We start from the raw sequence: 17,707 nt of genomic DNA, 5'->3' as shown, positions 1-17,707 counted from the left end.
TATTATTTATTTTCTCATTAATCAGTAAGCGACTGGTGCACCCGGCTTCCAATACACGTCGGTTATATTCATTTGTGCTTAACGTGTGGACACTTCTGCAACCTTAACACCAAGATTAATCCGTCAGAAGTCAGCCGATGGGCCACTTCTCGCGGTTCAAAACCAGAAACACCTTTCCCTCTGCAACCAGGACTTGTCTGCATTGCAAACACTCCACCTAGCGTTCAGGCCGGACACTGGCGAAGTTCAACTCCGCAGAGCAGCAGTGAAGGTTTTGTTCCCGGCCGCAAGATTAAAACCTTCAAATACTTCTCCGGGGCTCTGGCTGTGGACCTGTGTGGTGGAACTATCAACCCAGCAACGGAAACGGAGGTGCGTGGAGTAAGGAACCTTGCCTCAGGTTTCGCCCTTCCTTTGCAAACAGCCTTTTGAGAACAAGTGTGCACTTTAGTTATTATTATTATTATTATTATTAATGTGAAGCTCCACAAGTCAGAGGAAGGCTCTACTACAATAACAACAACTTGCCTTTACATAGCGCCCTTCACACCGGACGGCATCCCGGAGCGAGCGCTTGGACAGAAGACAGTGCAGCCCTGCTAATTCTTGTACATCTTTATTTTATTTAACGTGAGGAATTCATCCTTTGCAAGGCGTTGCGGAATAGTAAGTAAGTGTGCCGAGGACATGATGGGTTAAATATTAAAGCCATTCCCCCCCCCCTTCCCCCCCCCCCCTGCCCTGTCCGCCGCGCCCAGCCCCGCTTCTCTCGTGGTTACAACCGCCTATAATAACAACAACATGCAAGGAAAGCTCGCTCGTCCAGGCCGTTGTATCTGTCGTTCTACCCTCAGAGGCTTTCCTTCACTCCGGCAGTGAGCGACGGGTAGGAGCAGACTGACTGCACGGCAGAGGAGTGGTCTCGCTGCCCTTTCTGTCGCCCTATTTCATTGCCGAGGGCTTTGTGTCAGCCCCGGCCCCGGCCCCCGACCGTACACGGCACAGTTTTAAGCGCTGTGCGGATCCAGAGCTCCGGTCAGAGCTACACGATGTGACCATCAACCCACTGGCACAGGCGCCTGGCGTATTTGTCCGGATTGACGGTGGAGAAGGATTGTCCCCGGTGCCGGATGCACTTCCAGAGGTACTCGATCTTCTTCCGGAAGCCGTACACTGTAAACATGTCGACGATGCCCACAAAGTAACGGAACTCGGTGCCGTCGATGACGTGAAGCGGGTTTTTGTAGCCGGGCAACAGTCTGCGGTTCTGTGCCGCAACCTCGGGCACTTCCAGCTCCGAGCTCCCCCCGGGCATCAGCTTCTCCAGCGGGATCTCGCTCCTGGAGTGAGGGGGAACCTCCTTGGACTGGCCGAGCTCCGCGTCGCGCTCCATCTCCAGGACCGAGGACGCCTCCTCCACGAGCCCCGGGATGGGAGCCCGGGTGGAAGTTGTGGGGCTGCCCCCGGTGATCATCGACCTGGTCAACAAAGGGCGGAAGCAATTGAGGAATTACACCCACCACTCGAAACGACTTGCTGCGGGACTTCCCGTCCCGACAGCTCGGGCGTCAGCTCGGCTGGTATATTCTGTGAAGCGCTTTGAGGCAACTCAACGACTTGGTAAAGCTCTATATCAACTGCAAGGATTATTATTAATTAATAATAATTATTATTATCATAGGGACTGGTTTGGTCCGTAGAGACTGACACACAACGCGGAGCTGCTTCCTCTCTGACAAGCCACCGGCCACTACAGCAAGGGAGCTTGTTTGGTGTGGGAAGTGGGGGTGGGAGTGGGGGGAGGGGGTTGGGGGGAGGAGGTGGGGGGGTTAGGGTCCGCTTACTTCTTGGTCCGTAGAATAATGTTGGCAAATGACGAGCTCAGGCGTCGCTCATCGGGGTGCAGGGGCTGGAAGGCCACCAGGAGGCTGTAGTCGATGACATTCCAACCCTTCAGGAACTCGGTGTCGATTTCAATTTGCCGAATGAACCACGACCGCTGCTGATCTGGAACAGAAACATTCGGCGTGACGGCAGCTACACTACAGCCGATCAACGGCCGCCTTCTCACAGCCACTGGCACAGGCACGAGGCACGCCGGGCCGAATGGCCTCCTTCTGTGCTGTAGTGTTCTACGATTCTATTCGCCCACCCTTCAAGGCTGAGCGATGCACAGTGCCTGCGGCTCGCAATGCAGTATATCCCGTGAAGCGCTTTGAGACGTCTCGACGACGTGCTAAAGGGCTGGATCAAACACAAGGATTACTTATCATTTGTAGGAAAAACCCCGTCATAAGTGGATTGCCGGCTGAGTAGCCATTCTTACCCAGACCAATCATATTGCCCTTGAAGTTCAAGTCTTTAAGCACCACGATGATCTGGCTGCCCTCGGGGGAAGGGTCTGTCCAGCGACTGACCTGGCATCCCTTTATGTCGTATCTGTATCAAATTTGAAGACCATTTACTGTACTGAATAGTCAAACATCACTGGACCATACCTCATCAAACTGCAACACACAGTGTACTGTAGTGCATCAAACAGCACCACTGCACTGATTCTTACACAGTATATATATATATACACACATACACACATCTATAATATATAATATAGCGGTAGGTATCAGCCTGGTTCAGTTGGGAGCACTCTCTGGGACAGAAGACTATAATCCTAAGTGTCACGTTAGACCGTGAGTTCACAGATTGGTGGACACCGGTGAAGTGCCGGGAAAGACAAGGTCCCATCTGCCTGTTCATCCGGATGTTGGAGAACCCGCACCGCGACTCGGGAAGAGAAGGGAATTTCTCACTGTGGTTCCAGCCAACAATCCGTCAGACAAATCGGTCAATCACCTCCTGGCTGTTTTGTGGGACATTGCTGTTTGCCGCCATTTTCGCCTACAAATAGACAGTCGCTGCACTTGACGTCAATTCCCTGTGAAGCACTCCGAGGCTTTAGATTTATTCAAAGGTTACATACCGGGCGACGATTCTTTCATCCGGGTAGAACACGCTCTGCATGATAATGAAGTACTTCTGCCAAAAGAAAGATAGGGTTCACAGAACGTGCAGCATTTTGAAGGCAATCCTCAGAGCCAATGGATTTATCCTTCAGATCGTGAAGAGGGTATCAGCTGTGATAGCGCGTAAACACAGCTCATTCTGCAGTGCCGGAAAGTCAACCACTGGGAGGTAGCACTCGTGCACTAAATATTACCGCATCAACCGTGTGCGCCCGAGGATTTGAACCTGAACGCGTTTGATGCCCTACATTTTCCCAATGCACCGCCATACACTGTATTCTCCAACGCAGGTATTGGCCTGGCTCGACTGGTAGCACTCTTGCTGCCTCCGAGTTAGAAGGCTGTGGGTTCACGTCCTACATCGATGAGGTCGATGCTCCGGTGCTGGGGTTGTTTAAGAGGAATCGACCTTCAGATGAGACGTTAAGCCAAGGACCCAAGCACTATTCGTAAAGGGCAGGGAGTTTATCCCTGTGTCCTGGCCAACCTGAGACATTTGAAATGAAGTGGTAAGGGGTTACCGTGTAGAATTATTATTACTGAACTAGTGAAAGCAAAAAAAAACAAAAAAACAAAACACCAGCAAGTCTTCATTCTAAAATCTTAGGTTAACTTGTCCTGATCCAGCGCTGGTGTGATAGTCTTGGTACACATCATATCATCACATTGCACACAACGTATACAGTCAATTCACTTTACAGTATATTCTGTGAAGCGCTTTGAGACGTCTCGAAGACATGATAAGGCGCCGTATCAAATTCAAGGATTATTATTATTATTATTATCATACATTGGAGAGTACTGAAATGTTCTTACCTTCCGCCCCTGTGGCAGACTGACACTATGAACACCTACAAAAGGAAAGAGAGAACCGAGGTTGACTACAAGTGACCAAACTAAACCAAAAACATCTTGAAATGATTTGAAATGAATGAAGGACAGCAGAGGCCGCCCAGTGATGTGCCGCATCAGGTCAGGCTGGCGAAGAGATTAGTAAATAACAGATTCCAGTGACCGAGTAGCTGGGTTGCCATTTGATCAAAAGGGAATCGGAACTGAGATTATATTGTAGCCCTTAGCAGTCTTTTGTCTACGACTCCGAAACTCTGGAACTCTCTCCCTCAACCCCTCCGCCTTTGCTCCCTCCCTCCCTCCCTCCCCATAGACCTTCCTTTTTGTCCGTGCTTCCCTCTCCCCTTCGTTCTCCCTCTCCCCCCGGCTCTGCGTCAGAACCTGCCACTGTCAAGCGCTCCGGGACACTATATAAACGCAAGCATTACGTCCCATTACACAGAAAACATTGCAACGTCCTATTACACACAAAATAAAAAGCATCACTGCTTCAGTCGCAAAAATGCTGAATCTTTGGGGGGTGGTGGGGGGTGGTTTCTGCCTCACCTAGAAACTTGACGAGGAGTGAGTGGGGGTAGTTCTGAATGTGTTGGATGTATGACTTGAGTTTTGAGAGCAGGAATTTAATCTCTCGCTTCTTCTGAGTTTTCAAGAATACCCTCTTGTCATTTCTGAGTGTGTGTGTAAAAAAAAAAGAAACAATAATTAGTAGTTTTTCTTTCTCAAAGGTCAGCGCTGATCACCTGATAATCAAGGATAGTGACTGTCCTCCTTGGGGGAGGTAAGTGTCATCTACAAAGTGACGTGCTTGGCAACGAGATATCTGGATCTTGGAATCGAGTCAATCCTCTGTGATGGTCTCTCTCTCTCGGTAGCCTGGTTCCTGAGCCGGGCGGGTCTTCAGTACTCCAGGGCAAAGCCCTAACGGATAGGGTGGTCCTGGCTGGACAAGCAGTGGGAAAGCTTGCCAGACAGCGCTCTCCACGGCAAGCTACGCGGTGTTAGCTGGTTCGACTTCAGCAGTATCTCAACGCACACTCTGGTATTCCCCAAGCCTTGGCTCTTGCCAACCTGCGCCTAATGCTCTCTGGAATTAGGTAAACAGGATGAGTCCCTCTGGGGAGAGAGAGAGAGAGAGAGAGTGCTCATGCCCAAACATGGGGATTTTCATGTACGGGTGACACTGCATGGAACTCTCAATCTGGTTTGGATGCTCTCAAGTACGGTGATGGGTTTCCGCAAGAGTCAGATACCCAGCTGACCTGTCCCCCGCAAACATCGACCACTTCACCCTGTAACGATGGTGGTGCCCACTGCGATGAATGTCCTATTGCTTTCACTGGACATATATCGGACCTTCATCTGGTCCAAATCTTACTCACGTGAGGAAAAAGTTGGCCTTGCTCTTGGAGTTGCTGATAAACTGAAGGTAACACCCTTCGGAGGCTAAGGAGTGCTGGTATTCCTTCTCAGTCATTCCCAGAGTCTGTCGGAACTGTGCAAACACAGAGGCTGCGTACGTCTGCATCTCGAACCCCTGCCACAGACAACAGAGGAAAAATCACAGCTAGACGCTGACCATCCCAGGTCTAAGTCGCTTTAGAGTCCATTCTGTGAAGCGCTTTGAGACACCTCAACGGTGTGAGGAGGCCCGATAAAGACCGTTATAAAGACTCCCAACTCTCGCACAAGTTGCGAGATAGCTTGCGGGCCACTAATATGTTGACAGACATCGAAATAAAATGTGAAGAAAACCATTCCTGCTACATTATTGCCGGGGACTGATGGAACATAGGAACAGGAGAAGGCCATTCAGACCCTCGAGCCTGTTCCGCCATTCTATTAGATCACGGTTGATCTCCGTGCTATAAAAAAAAAACGACTCTTAGTGCTGACTGTCTCCAACAGGTGGTTGTAAAGCTTTTCTAGCTGCTTTGATGGAATATAGGACTAAAGTATGTAACACAAGGCCGTTCACAGCCATCAGCAGCCTTGGTTGACCGGAATTTCAGGTCATAAATTGGCATCTCGATGATCTTTTAACACTTCTAACCCTCTCAAAAGTACGAAACCCATTAACCTTCCTTGATCAAAATGAACTGCAGACGCCAACACTCTCACCAAAGCTTATTGGACCTAATTTGCAGGACTAGAGACCATTTGCTGGCTGATAACTTGAACAACAACAACTTGCATTTATATAGCGCCCTTCACCCGGGGCACAGAGTCCCAGAGAGCTTAATAACAGTGAGAAATGGAGAGGTGCCTCACCTTATGCACCTGAGTCAGGACAGCTTTGAAGTCCGGGTCGCTGAGGGTGCTCTGGAAAAGGAAAAAAAAAGAGTGAACACATTACACGCGCTGTATAAATTCTCGACGTCATAGCCTTGCTCTGTTGGGTCATTAATACAATGGACGCTTCTCCTGTGAAGGTTTCTCCCAAGCTCCCAATTTCTTTCTCCTGCAAATTCCTCCCTCTTCCCTGCATCGCGAAGGGCAAAGGCTACCTTCAGTCCCTGGGCGTGGGTGGCTTTGGTACAGGTGTCAGATAATAAAACAACTGGACCCTAACTCACCAGCTATTCAACTCCCACTCACAGACTCTGACCTGCTGTTTGTGCAGCATTTCAAACCAAAGCTTCATAGAAGTTACATAGCGTGATACAGCGCGGAAACAGCCACTTTGGTATTTACACACCATAAGGCCCTCACCCCCAACCGCTCCTCTTCCCTTCTACTCTCTTCTCTTTCATGTATGGATCACATTTTCTTTTAAATATGTTGACGCTATTTGCTTCAATTGCACCTTCCATCAGTGAGCTTCACATTCTGCCTTGAGGAAGTTCCTCTCGATTAGATCTACCGCTCGCTATCTTATTGTGGGCCCTCCGGTTACGGACTCACAAACAAGTTCCCGCAAAATACGCAGTCGATTCACTTGACGGTATATCATGAGAAGCGCTTAGATGACGTCGCGACGATGTGATAAGGCGGGACATCAAATGCCAGACCTAATTTGCAGGACACTGGAAAAGAATATTATTGTTATTATTATTACTGAACTGAAAACTCTGCCAGTAGATGGATGAACCTACCAGGTTGGGGTTGTCAATTGAGATTTGCACTGCAGCTGCTAACCCTTCCTTCATCACGCAAGTAAAATAGTAAAACTCGTGGTCTGAGTCGATCTCGAACAGACCCAAGAGTTTCCACTTCTGCCGGAGACGCCATAGAAACTTCCCCTTCATGGTCGGTCGTTGATTAACGCTTGCCTCTCGGTTCTCTGCCTAAAGAAACAAACAACAGCAAATTGCATTTTTATAGCGCCTTTCAGGAGGACGTCAGGAGGACGTCCCAAGTCGCTGGACAGTCAGGGATCTGCAGTACAAGCACAAACGGGATCAGTGGCACAGACCCCTTAATCCTTGATCCACTCAGGCTCTCGCTGGTTTTCAGACACATCTTTTCTTTCTCTAATCTCCCACTATTGCCATCTTTTGTCTCGCACCAACAACACGTCAGTGATCTCGTCATCTCCTGTCCTCCACCTAATTTTTTCCTGTGTCTTTCTCTCCCCGCCCTCTTCTCCGTTTGTCCTTCTAAACTGCTCCCTTCCAACGTCCCCCAGTTCTGACCAGAGGTCATCAACCTGAAAAGTGAACCCACTTTCCTCTCTCCATAGGTGCCTGCCTGACCTGCTGCGTGTTCCCAGCTACTCCTGTGTTTAGTTCAGATTTCCAGCATCTGCAGTATTTTGCCTTTTATTCTCTAGCTTGCTAGGCCTTGTTAAATTTTCTGCTGAGATTTGCATAGGCTCAAGGTTGCAAGCCATTTTACAAAAAAACTAGTCACTCTTCGGGACGTGAAGCAACGATTTCAGCCTAAATGCTGTCGTGCTCCCCGAGAGCCACAGCAACTGAAATGACCAGGCCTCACTCTGCATTCAGGCAGCCAAAGTCATTCCTGCCAGAAATGCTGTACGCGAGTTAGAATTTGCCAGGAAGGGCGTCTGAGATCAGATACTGTTAAGGGACAGTTTGATTTTGCAATGGGAGAAAGCAGGGTTTAGTATTTCTGTAAGGATCCCTTTGGCTAAGCTTGTGATGAGGAATTCAGGGGGAAACTCAAATGTATGAGATGACTGTGTTACGTTGTAAAACACCGAGTGTTAAACAGTAACTGAAATAACCGCAGTCAGAAGTGCAGTGTATTAGAAACGCAACTAAAACCAACAGACTCGCTGCATCAGATACCGGCCGAGAAGGAACTATCAGCTTTAAAAATCTTAAGAGAATTTGGGGCCGTTCATTGCAAGAACCGGTCCTCTTAAACTTTCACTCATACCGTTTGTGATTTGACATCTCACTTGAGCTCTTCTAACTTATTTGGTTTGATATGCAATCCATACGTGGCCAGTGTTTAACAATAATATTGTTAAGTGTTTGATGTATTAATGCACAAATAAGCCTGAGCTGCAGATCAACACAGATGTTAGAAATATCCAAGAAGGGGAGTGCGTTCAAAGCCAGGTCCTCGAGAGTTAAATAACAAGCGATGCTTCACATATCACAGACCAGAGACAAATAAACCATCTCCACAGATCTCTGAGCTGCAACCTTCATACGAGGAGAACAAAGAGCATTGATTCTACAACAGCGTATCCAATCACTCATAAACCATCATTCTGATTAACTTTCTGCTGCACTAACAGTTCAGTGACTGACTTACTTACCTCCCTCTCGCTCTCTCTCTCTCTCTGAACTTGCTAACTGGCATCAGCTTCCCTACATATCCTGCTTGGTCATACTCCTTTGTGAGGACGCTATTAAATACTGCAACCATGTGTTCTCTATTGAACAAGCTGGAGGATTCCATTGTCTGTAATCTGCTTATTCATTAGTGCCTTATGAGGGGGTTGTAACATACACACAATATAAAAACACTTGCCATGTACCAACACACGCAGAACAGGAGGCGAAATTCTGAATTGCTTTGACACTCACTCACTCGCTCGCTCTTCATAGGTTGAAAAAGATGCAGCAAACAAAGTGTGTTCACAATTGTCACCCGATATTGTGGCAACGTGCCACAAAATATGTGTGATTAGTTGCCACCCCTGGTTTGTAACGGCTTTAGATCGAACCTGAAAAAGGCTGGGAATCAGTCACCCGTTCCGACGCAAGGTCATCGGCCTGAAACGTTAACTCACTTGCCTCTCTCCGTAGATGCTGCCTGACCTGCTCAGCGTTCCCAGCCACTTGTGTTCTCAATTCACCCTTTTTTTAAAACTGGCTCATGCAAAATGACACCACAATGACAGAAGTCACTTGAGTTAAGCGCTCTGGGACGCTCCCCTGCCTGAGGAGCGCGACATAAATGCAAGTTGTCGTTGTTGTTGTGAACGCCCAAGGTCTTTTTGCTCCATTTTACGACCTCCGCACACCGCGTTCAAGCAATCTACCCATCAATAGCCCCAAATACTTCTTCTGTTCCTGACGTGAAAGGCGCTTTATAAATGGAATCTTGTTGTTGTTGTTGTTGTTGTTGTTGTTCCAACATCCCTCTCCAGCCTAACGTGCTGCAGACCCTTTACCTTGCATTACCATTATTTATTTCTCCTTCCCCCAATCTCAGCACTCTGCATTTGTCCATATTAAATTACGTTTTCCGCCCATCAGCCCGACTCCATAATCTACCCCGACTTCTTTGTATTTGGTCAGCCTGTTCATGGTTTGGAATTCCGCTCAGTTTTGGTGTCATCAGCAAACTTTGACAGCTTTGTTCCAATCCTCAATTCCAAATCATTTAGATATAAACAGTATAAATAGCACGAGTCCTTGTCCAAATCCCTGAGGCGACAACTGCAACTTGCATTTGTATAGGCACTGTGCCAGTTACCTCCTTATGTGCCCATGTATCTCCATCCATGTACAATGGCCCCACTGTTTCCTTGAAATCAGGCTTTCCATTCTACTTCAGAAGATTCACCACTATTCTGTGTGCCTTCCTGTACCATCTCCATCTATTCTGTACTTTCCAAAATGCAGAAGAACCTCCTGTGAGCAGGCAAGCACCGCGTCAGAGGCTCGGCTTCAAATCAAAACATCCATCGAATCTCCCTTGTTTATACGTTCAGTTCATCTCTTCGTGGAACGCCAAGAGATCAGTTAGGCGCAATTCTCTCCCTTCCCCCACCACACCACCAGCTCACCTGCTGGCTTTTCATGCTGCAGATATCTAACTCACCCGCCTGCACTTCCCCTTACGTTACCTATTTGCCCTTTCTGTAACTTGGTACCAAATCCCATCTCAGACACAATTCCCGTGTTACCGTGGATTCCTAAAGTTACTCACCAGTTGATAACCAATTTCATCAGCCACTTCCTTATCTACCCTTGTCTGCTCTTCCATGCTTTGTCCGAACCTGGCTTCACCTCCTGCACCACAGTCTGCATCTGTGATTCTTAAGAGGGTGAGCTCCCGGTTTCAGTCACGCTGCCGTGTGCAAATGGCTGTCACGTTTCCCCCACATAATATACAGTCAACTCACTTTACAGTATATTCTGTGAAGCGCATTGAAACGTCTTGAATACGTGATAAGGGGCTATACCAAATGCGAGGATTATTATTATTATTCTACCATAAGCACTTGCTAAGTGGAGGCGAGCTACTAATACTTGCCCATAGGAGGGGCAGAACACTCTATATTAAAGTGGGTAGATCCTATTATTTTAACAATAATAATAATAATCCTTGCATTTGATATAGCGCTTTTCACGTCGGGAGGACATCCCAAAGCGCTTCACAGAATAGACTGTAAAGTGAATTGACTGTATATTTGTGGGCGAACGCGGCAGCGAATGGCGCACAGCAATGTCCCACAAACAGTCGTAAATTGAAAATGACCAATTTATTATTGTTTTTGGTTTTGGAGGGATTATTATTAGGCTCTGTGTGGAGTAAGGAAACTTGCCCAAGGTTTCGCCCTCTGCCTGGAATTGAACTCAGGTCTCTCGCTCGCAAAGCGAGTGCTCTAACCACTGAGCTACAGGACTCCACTAATAGTGAAACCTGTGTTAATGGGGACGCTTTCTCTCACCGGACAGCAGAAGAGGATATGGCACAGTGCAAAAATGCCATCTCTGGTAAATTCCCACCAGGTAAACAATAAATCACAGCAGCCACACATGTGGGAGATACGCAGCAGACGCAAATGCACCTCAGGTACATTCTGAGCACCATTGTTACAGCGGTTACCAGGACAAATAACTTGCTCACAATGCCACAGTCTCGGTGCCATTGTTAGGACGCTGCGTGTACGATTTCGGTAACTTCACAAGCAATGATGTGACTGGGGTGTGGAGGACAATGAATATTATCCCATGATTCGAATAAGGAGTAACATGAGTCTATGAATGACTCCAGTTAGCTGACGGTCTAGGGAGTAAAATGATTGACAGCGTTGTCACGATTGACTTACAAATCCTACTGGAATTTATTGAGCATTGGCACCATCTTCCTGCCCACATGCTTTCTTCCAGCGCCGCTGTGCAATGGAAGGTAAACGATTTGTAGTGAAAACCAGTGAAAGATTTCAACAAGTGGATGACTGGTAACGCTGGTGGTTAAGAGCTTGCTTTATCTGGAGGCCAAAGTGTGATTGATGTTCGTACTTAGATCTGTGCTGCTCATCAGGAAGCTCACCGGGAGGTCCTGGTACCTGTTGTTGTTGTCGTTGTTGTTGTACCTGCCATCAATTCGCTTTACGGTATATTCCGTGAAGCGCTTTGAGACGTCTCGAAGACATGATAAGGCGCTGTAATCGAATGCAAGGATTATTATTTCCCTCTAATGGGGAGGGGAGGGGAGGGGAAGCTGAATTAGTTCCAGGATGACATGCTTGGCAACAGTCCTGGAATCAAGTCAATTCTCTGTTATCCAGTTTCTGAGCCAGGCTGGTAATGCAGGACACTATTGATAGCAGACGAGCCGGCCTGGCTCATCGGCAGGAATCAGAGTGGGAATCAGTAGCCACGTTTGACATATTTGCAAAGAACAAACTAAAATACCATTGCAATTATTACGGCAGCCGTCATCAGGGCAGCATTAGTCGACCTGAGCCCACTTGCCACCATTCTCCTTTTAGCGGCCGCGAGCGCAAAGCAAATAAACCGCAAAAGAAAAGAAACAAACGAGCAAACGGTCTCTTCGGTCAGGCTTCGATTTCGGTTTAGCGTCTAGAACCTTACCTCCTCGCTCATGGTTGATGGGAACCGAAGTCTTGGAAGCAATCTGCCCTTTCTGTGCAGCTGAGGATCAGCTGTTAAAGTGCCTGTTCCTGGCGTGTCATTCTCCTTTCTGCCTGGCAATAGCTCAGCTCATGAGATCTGCACAGATTTTCTCCACACACACACACACACACACACGCACACGCGCGCAAACACTGCCTGTCCTGCCCGCTGCTGCTGCTGCTGATAATGATGATGCAGTTCTGTTCTTACAGCATAGAAATTTGCCAACAGCAACATCATAGCTCCAGCCTTTTGGGTGGCATCACATGGACTGTACCTTTGCTTTGCACACTGCAGGGGGTGTCCACATGCATCGGAACTTTTAACCACAAATTTGACTGTAAACCCTTCCCTGGACATCTCATCTGAAAGCCGCCCTTTTTGGAGGACAAAACGGTTGCAGCAGAGCAATCATTTCTAATGCGATTCGTGGAAAAGCCTGCAGAGAGAGAGAGAGAGAGAGAGAGAGCGCGGCAGCCTTATAACCGCCTAGTTTTAGGGTTGACAGGACTATTATTGACTGCCCTGCGGTAGAATGAAAGCAGTCACCGCCCCAGCAAAGTGCTACAGTGCAGCTACTTTGCAATCAACATTGCTGGATTTCCTCTGCAACACACACACACTCACTCACTCCCTGACAAACCTTGGGCAAGTTTCCTTACTCCACACAGAGCCTAATAATAATCCCTCCAAAAACCAAAAACAATAATAAATGGGTCATTTTCAATCTACGACTCTTTGTGGGACATTGCTGTGCGCAATTGGCTGCCGCGTTCGCCCACAAATATACAGTCAATTCACTTTACAGTGTGTTTTGTGAAGCGCTTTGGGACGTCCTCCTGACGTGAAAAGCGCTATATCAAATGCAAGGATTATTATTATTATTATTATTGACCCAGCACCAAGACCAGAAAGTGCTGGTGAGAGCACAGGGCAAGAGGAGGGAGCTGGTGTTCAGATGGATCCCTTACAGTGGATCCAGACCTCAATAAAATACTCATTAAACAACAACAATATTATATTTGTGCAGTGCCTTTCACGTCAGGAGGACGTCCCAAGGCACTGGGACAACTCTTCAGCGTACAAATCGGCGGTGGTCATTTAGGAGAGGTGAGGGATATACAACTGCGCGCGGAAGGTTGAACCTCTCCGTTAATTGAGTGGACCCTGGGGTACATCTTCTGTGGTATTAAACAGAAAGATCACCCCCACAACTGTCCTGACGCTTTTTGTATAATTGTTGCCAATGTTTGACACGTATCTTGAGCTCACAAATAATGATGCTGTTTGTGCGCTCATCTTATCTAACTCATCCAACGAGGAAGCTTAAGACTTTCATGAGTTCTGTTTTGGAAACGTAAATAGTATGTTGTTGCACATAACTGATTTGTGATTGCCTGGTAACAAACTCACCATCAATCTCATTTAAAATCCTTAGGCTAACTACACCCCCAGTGATGTCTTTCAATTGCATCAAAACAGGAGAATAATAATACTAACCCTTGCATGAGATATAGTCGAGACGTCTCAAAGCGCTTCACAGGACACACAGTAAAGTGCCTTCATAAAGTTTCTGTTCTTTGTCGTTCATGTCTCTCAGGGGCCAGACTGTGAGACCAATAACCACGATTATGTCACCTTTACCCACGTGATCTTTAACCCCATCAGTGTCCCCTGTCACACGAGTGATTAATTTTATGATGGGACTGGTTTCGAGTTTCACACTCACGGGTGACGTGGTGCACCTGCCAACCCTTCACTAGTTGGAAAGATATGCTTGAGACCAGAAAGGTGTTGGACTACATCCATTCAATGCTAATATACTGCCGAGCATAATTCTGTGCAGTTGACACCTATGCAATTAAGCAAAGGAACTAAATAATTCACTTACTTCAGTGACTTGAGCTAACACTAGTTAAGTGCCACTTGTCGGGATCTTTTTTGTGCTATTTGCTCCACACAGGTAACAGTTGTGCTGCTTGTGTCAACCACTGCCGCATTTGCCGACAAAATATAGTCACTACACTTCATAGTAAAATTCTGTGACGCGCTTTGAGATGTCTCGTTTGATATACACACGAGAGAGAAGGGAATGTGGGAGGGAGTAAGGAGTTGTGTGGAGACTCATGTGGAGTATAAATGGACTGGTTGGGCTGAATGGCCTGTGTCTGTGCTGAATGTTCTACGTGAGAAGGTACAGCAACAACAACAAGATTACATTTGTATAGCGCCTTTCACTTCGGGAGGATGTCCCAAGGCGCTGGACAGTGTACAGCATTTCAGACCTGAGCTGGGGTCAGGGGGAGAAGGGAGGGGAGGGGAAGGGGGTGGGGTGACCAATGGCATGGTCAAGGAGGAGGGTTTTGAGGCAAGTCTTGAAGGAGGCTAAGGAGTGGGTGAGGCGGAGTGACTGGGGGATGGAGTTCCAGAGGTTGGGGGCAGAGTGGCTGAAGGCTCTCCCTCCAATGGAGGGGCGGGTGGGTTGGGGGATGTGGAGCAGCCGGAGCCGGCTGAGCGGAGGGAGTTGGCGGGTTGGTAGGGGGTTAGGAGGTCGCAGAGGTAGGGTGGGGCGAAACCGTTGAGGGCTTTGTAGGTGAGGACCAGGATTTTGAACTGGAATCCTCTGAAGCATAGGGAGCCAATGGAGTCGGATGAGAATGGGAGAGATGGGGTCACAGAGTTTGGTGCGGGAGAGGACGCGGGCTGCAGAGTTCTGGATTATCTGCACCTGTGGAGGGAGGATTTGGGAAGGCCGACAAGCAGGGCGTTTGCACAGTCGAGCCTGGAGGCGATGAAGGCACAATATCAAATGCAAAAATGATCATTTACTCATGAAATTCAATCATGAATAAAATGCAATGTTTCCCTTTGCAACAGGAGAGTATTCAGATTCCTGATGATAACTATAAATAATAATGTTAATCCTTGCATTTGATAGAGGGCCTTATCATGTCACCGAGATGTCTAAAAGCGCTTCACAGAATATACTGCGACGTGATTTAACTGCATATTTTGTGGGAAACACAAGGCAGCCAATTGTGCACAACAGTGTCCCAAAACAGTCGTGAGGGAGTGACCAATTTTATTTGGGGGATTGTTGGCTAGGACACCGGGAGAAACTCCCTTCCCTTTTCGAATAGTGCCGTGGAATCTTTAACATCCGGCTGAACAGCCGGGACCTCGGGTTAACATCTCATCCGAAGGGCGACAACTCTGACAATGCAACACCCTCCCCCCGGCGTGCACTGGAGTGTCAGTTTAGACTTAGCGTTTCCAAGTCCCAACATGGGGCTTGAACACACAACCTTCTGACTCAGAGGCAAGAGTGCTACCGCTGCACCAGGCTGACTCACAAATAGTCTCGACTGCTTGAATATTCCAGGATTTTCCCCATGGCTGCACTCGTTTTATTCCTCTATCCGCGGGGAATAATCTCGTGCAATTGGGTGATGCTACAATGACTTGTAAACATCTCAAAAAAAAAACATATTTTTCTGAATACTCCCAGGCGACAGTAATAGCCGTGCAGAAGTGTGTTGGAGCACCAAAGGGACAGGATAGGGTGGCAAAGCATCTGTTCAAGTGCTAGGGAACAAGCAACAAGACCCTCCACACAAGGGAGCCAACGCAAATCAAGCAGTGTGGTCGGCCACACATCTCACAGCATCCGGGAGGCTGAATACCGCTGACAATGATCCGCCCTCACATTGGATAGATTGGCTTTTCACGTCACGAGGACGTCTCAAAGCATTTCGCAGGATTTACGGTAACGGCGAATCATAAAGCGCATGGGGTTAAGGATCTGGAGGCAGATGTTGGGAGAGAATGGTTTGTTTCCCTGTCTTCAGCTGCACTTGGCCCACAAAATCCACAGTCAATTCACTTTACAGCGTGTTCTGTGAAGCGCTTTGAGACGTCTCGAAGACGTGGTCAGACGCAAGGAATATTATATTTTATGATTAGCATTACAAGCGAATTGATCTCAGCTGGTGGCTCCCACAAGAATTAAAGCCAGGGTTTCTGCTCCTCATCACTTATCCAGCATCCTCTGCTGGAAAAAGCGTGTGTTTGCAGGTTGGTTGATGAGGCCATTCACCGTCAAATACCTGCCCAAAGGTTACTATCAGGGCAGAGACATGAAGCATGTGCCTGTGGAATCATCAGCAATAAATCAGGAAAGCAGAAGACAACATTAAGTCATTATTATTAATTATAATAAATAATAATAATTATTATTATTATTGCGCTCGATAAAGGAAATTAAATTGCCCCCTAAACACACAACAGTTAAAAACACAGTTGTGGCTGCACCAATGGGTCATTGTCTAAAATCCAGTAAGTCACACGTTTAGAGACAAGTTCCCCCTCAGTACACTTTGCCACGTTTCACCCCACAAAATATACGGTCAATTCACTTTACAGTATATTCTGGGAAGCGCTTTGAGACGTCTTGAAGGCTTGATAAGGCGTTGCAGCAAATGCAAGGATTATTATTACATTCACTGCAGTTGGTGTAGACTTACCAATCGGTTTTGCTTTAAGAATGACATGTTCGGACCATCTTGGCTCATAACCCTTCGAGCACGTCCAATTCCAACGGAAATGTTTCCAAACCCCCCCCTCCCCCCCCACCCCACCTCTAATGTATCAGGCTCTCAAAGGGCAAAAGTGACACCTAATCATTGAATGGTTCTCAATCATCAATGGAAAGTCACTAAAATCACAGTCATCGCTCTCCCTGTCAAAACCAAAATCTGCAGATGCCACATCCCGTCAGAGTAACCCTACCATCAGAGTGCTCCAAACCCACAGACTGAGTCATCGACTGGATTTTGTGACTCTTCATAATTGAGATTACCTTCAACTTTTATCTGTCATCTATCCATATCTTTTCTGGTATCAGTTCCAGCACCTGTTCCGCGCGCGAGCGCCTGTGTGTCCGGTGTTTCTGCTGCGGGCGACAGAAGGCGTGGGACAAAGTGTCCGTTTGTGTTCACAAGTGCTTCCCCACTTGAATTGCTTTCATTGAGAAGGTCTCCTCTCAACGCTCAGTCCAGTCCTCCTCGTGAGGACAAAGCTTCTCTGAAAGTCACCGCATGCTCCTCTCAATATATTTCTCTGTCAAGTCAATGTGTGAGTGGCTCCTGCCTCCAAGCTGCTAATATAGGAGCGCAAATGTCTTGCCTCAATATCACTGAGAGGCGGAAATCTTTCTGCTCAGAATTGCATCGAGAGAGCTTGTGTCCTTAGTTTTCCTCCCTGAGTAAGAATTCCTCCCTCCTTGCTTCTCCATGTTGCTCCGATTGAGAGCGCGGCCTCCTCCCAATCACTGAGTTACTCGGTGTGTTTGTGTTTCAACGTGGACAAGCTGCCGGGATATCAGAAGGATATCAATTATTAATACTGTACTGCGGGTTGCCAGGAAACGGCAGATAAACAGCATTTTTGCTTTGATAGGTAAGGCTTCCATTTATAGCTCTGTGGGGCTCCAATTCGTAATTGAGAAAGATGTCGTATTCCATTTCAGTTGTCTCCCACACT

At 47.5% G+C, this 17,707-nt stretch overlaps 1 protein-coding gene across 5 annotated transcripts; it reads right to left on the bottom strand.

Moving 5' to 3' along the window:
* Nucleotides 1-757: 757 nt before the first annotated feature.
* Nucleotides 758-12,399, bottom strand: pip5kl1 (phosphatidylinositol-4-phosphate 5-kinase-like 1). 5 transcript variants are annotated; one of them, XM_007900273.2, is made up of 10 exons: nt 12,125-12,399; nt 6,971-7,162; nt 6,147-6,197; nt 5,258-5,412; nt 4,422-4,546; nt 3,840-3,874; nt 2,981-3,036; nt 2,327-2,439; nt 1,845-2,007; nt 758-1,478 (listed from the first exon to the last, which is right to left on the bottom strand). In XM_007900273.2, the coding sequence occupies exons 1-10, from the start codon at nt 12,134-12,136 to the stop codon at nt 1,043-1,045; spliced, it is 1,338 nt and encodes a 445-aa protein (XP_007898464.1). In that variant the 5' UTR covers nt 12,137-12,399; the 3' UTR covers nt 758-1,042. The 5 variants fall into 5 exon arrangements, with proteins under 5 accessions (XP_007898464.1, XP_007898462.1, XP_007898465.1 ...); XM_007900271.2 differs by lacking the exon at nt 12,125-12,399 and adding an exon at nt 9,774-10,399; XM_007900274.2 differs by lacking the exon at nt 12,125-12,399 and adding an exon at nt 8,608-8,854.
* Nucleotides 12,400-17,707: the final 5,308 nt, after the last annotated feature.

Source organism: Callorhinchus milii, unplaced genomic scaffold (genome assembly GCF_018977255.1).
Source record: "Callorhinchus milii isolate IMCB2004 unplaced genomic scaffold, IMCB_Cmil_1.0 Scaffold8, whole genome shotgun sequence".
NCBI lineage: Eukaryota > Metazoa > Chordata > Chondrichthyes > Chimaeriformes > Callorhinchidae > Callorhinchus > Callorhinchus milii.
This window is presented reverse-complemented; position numbering and strand designations above follow the sequence as displayed.

Excerpts from the sequence above, each read along its gene's own strand:
- pip5kl1 (XM_007900271.2), bottom strand. The coding sequence starts at position 9,803 with ATGGATGGAGATACATGGGCACATAAGGAG. Across the intron at positions 5,413-6,146 it reads TCCTGACTCAGGTGCATAAG|GGGTTCGAGATGCAGACGTA; the intron begins GTGAGGCACCTC and ends TGTCTGTGGCAG. Across the intron at positions 2,440-2,980 it reads GATGAAAGAATCGTCGCCCG|ATACGACATAAAGGGATGCC; the intron begins GTATGTAACCTT and ends AATTTGATACAG.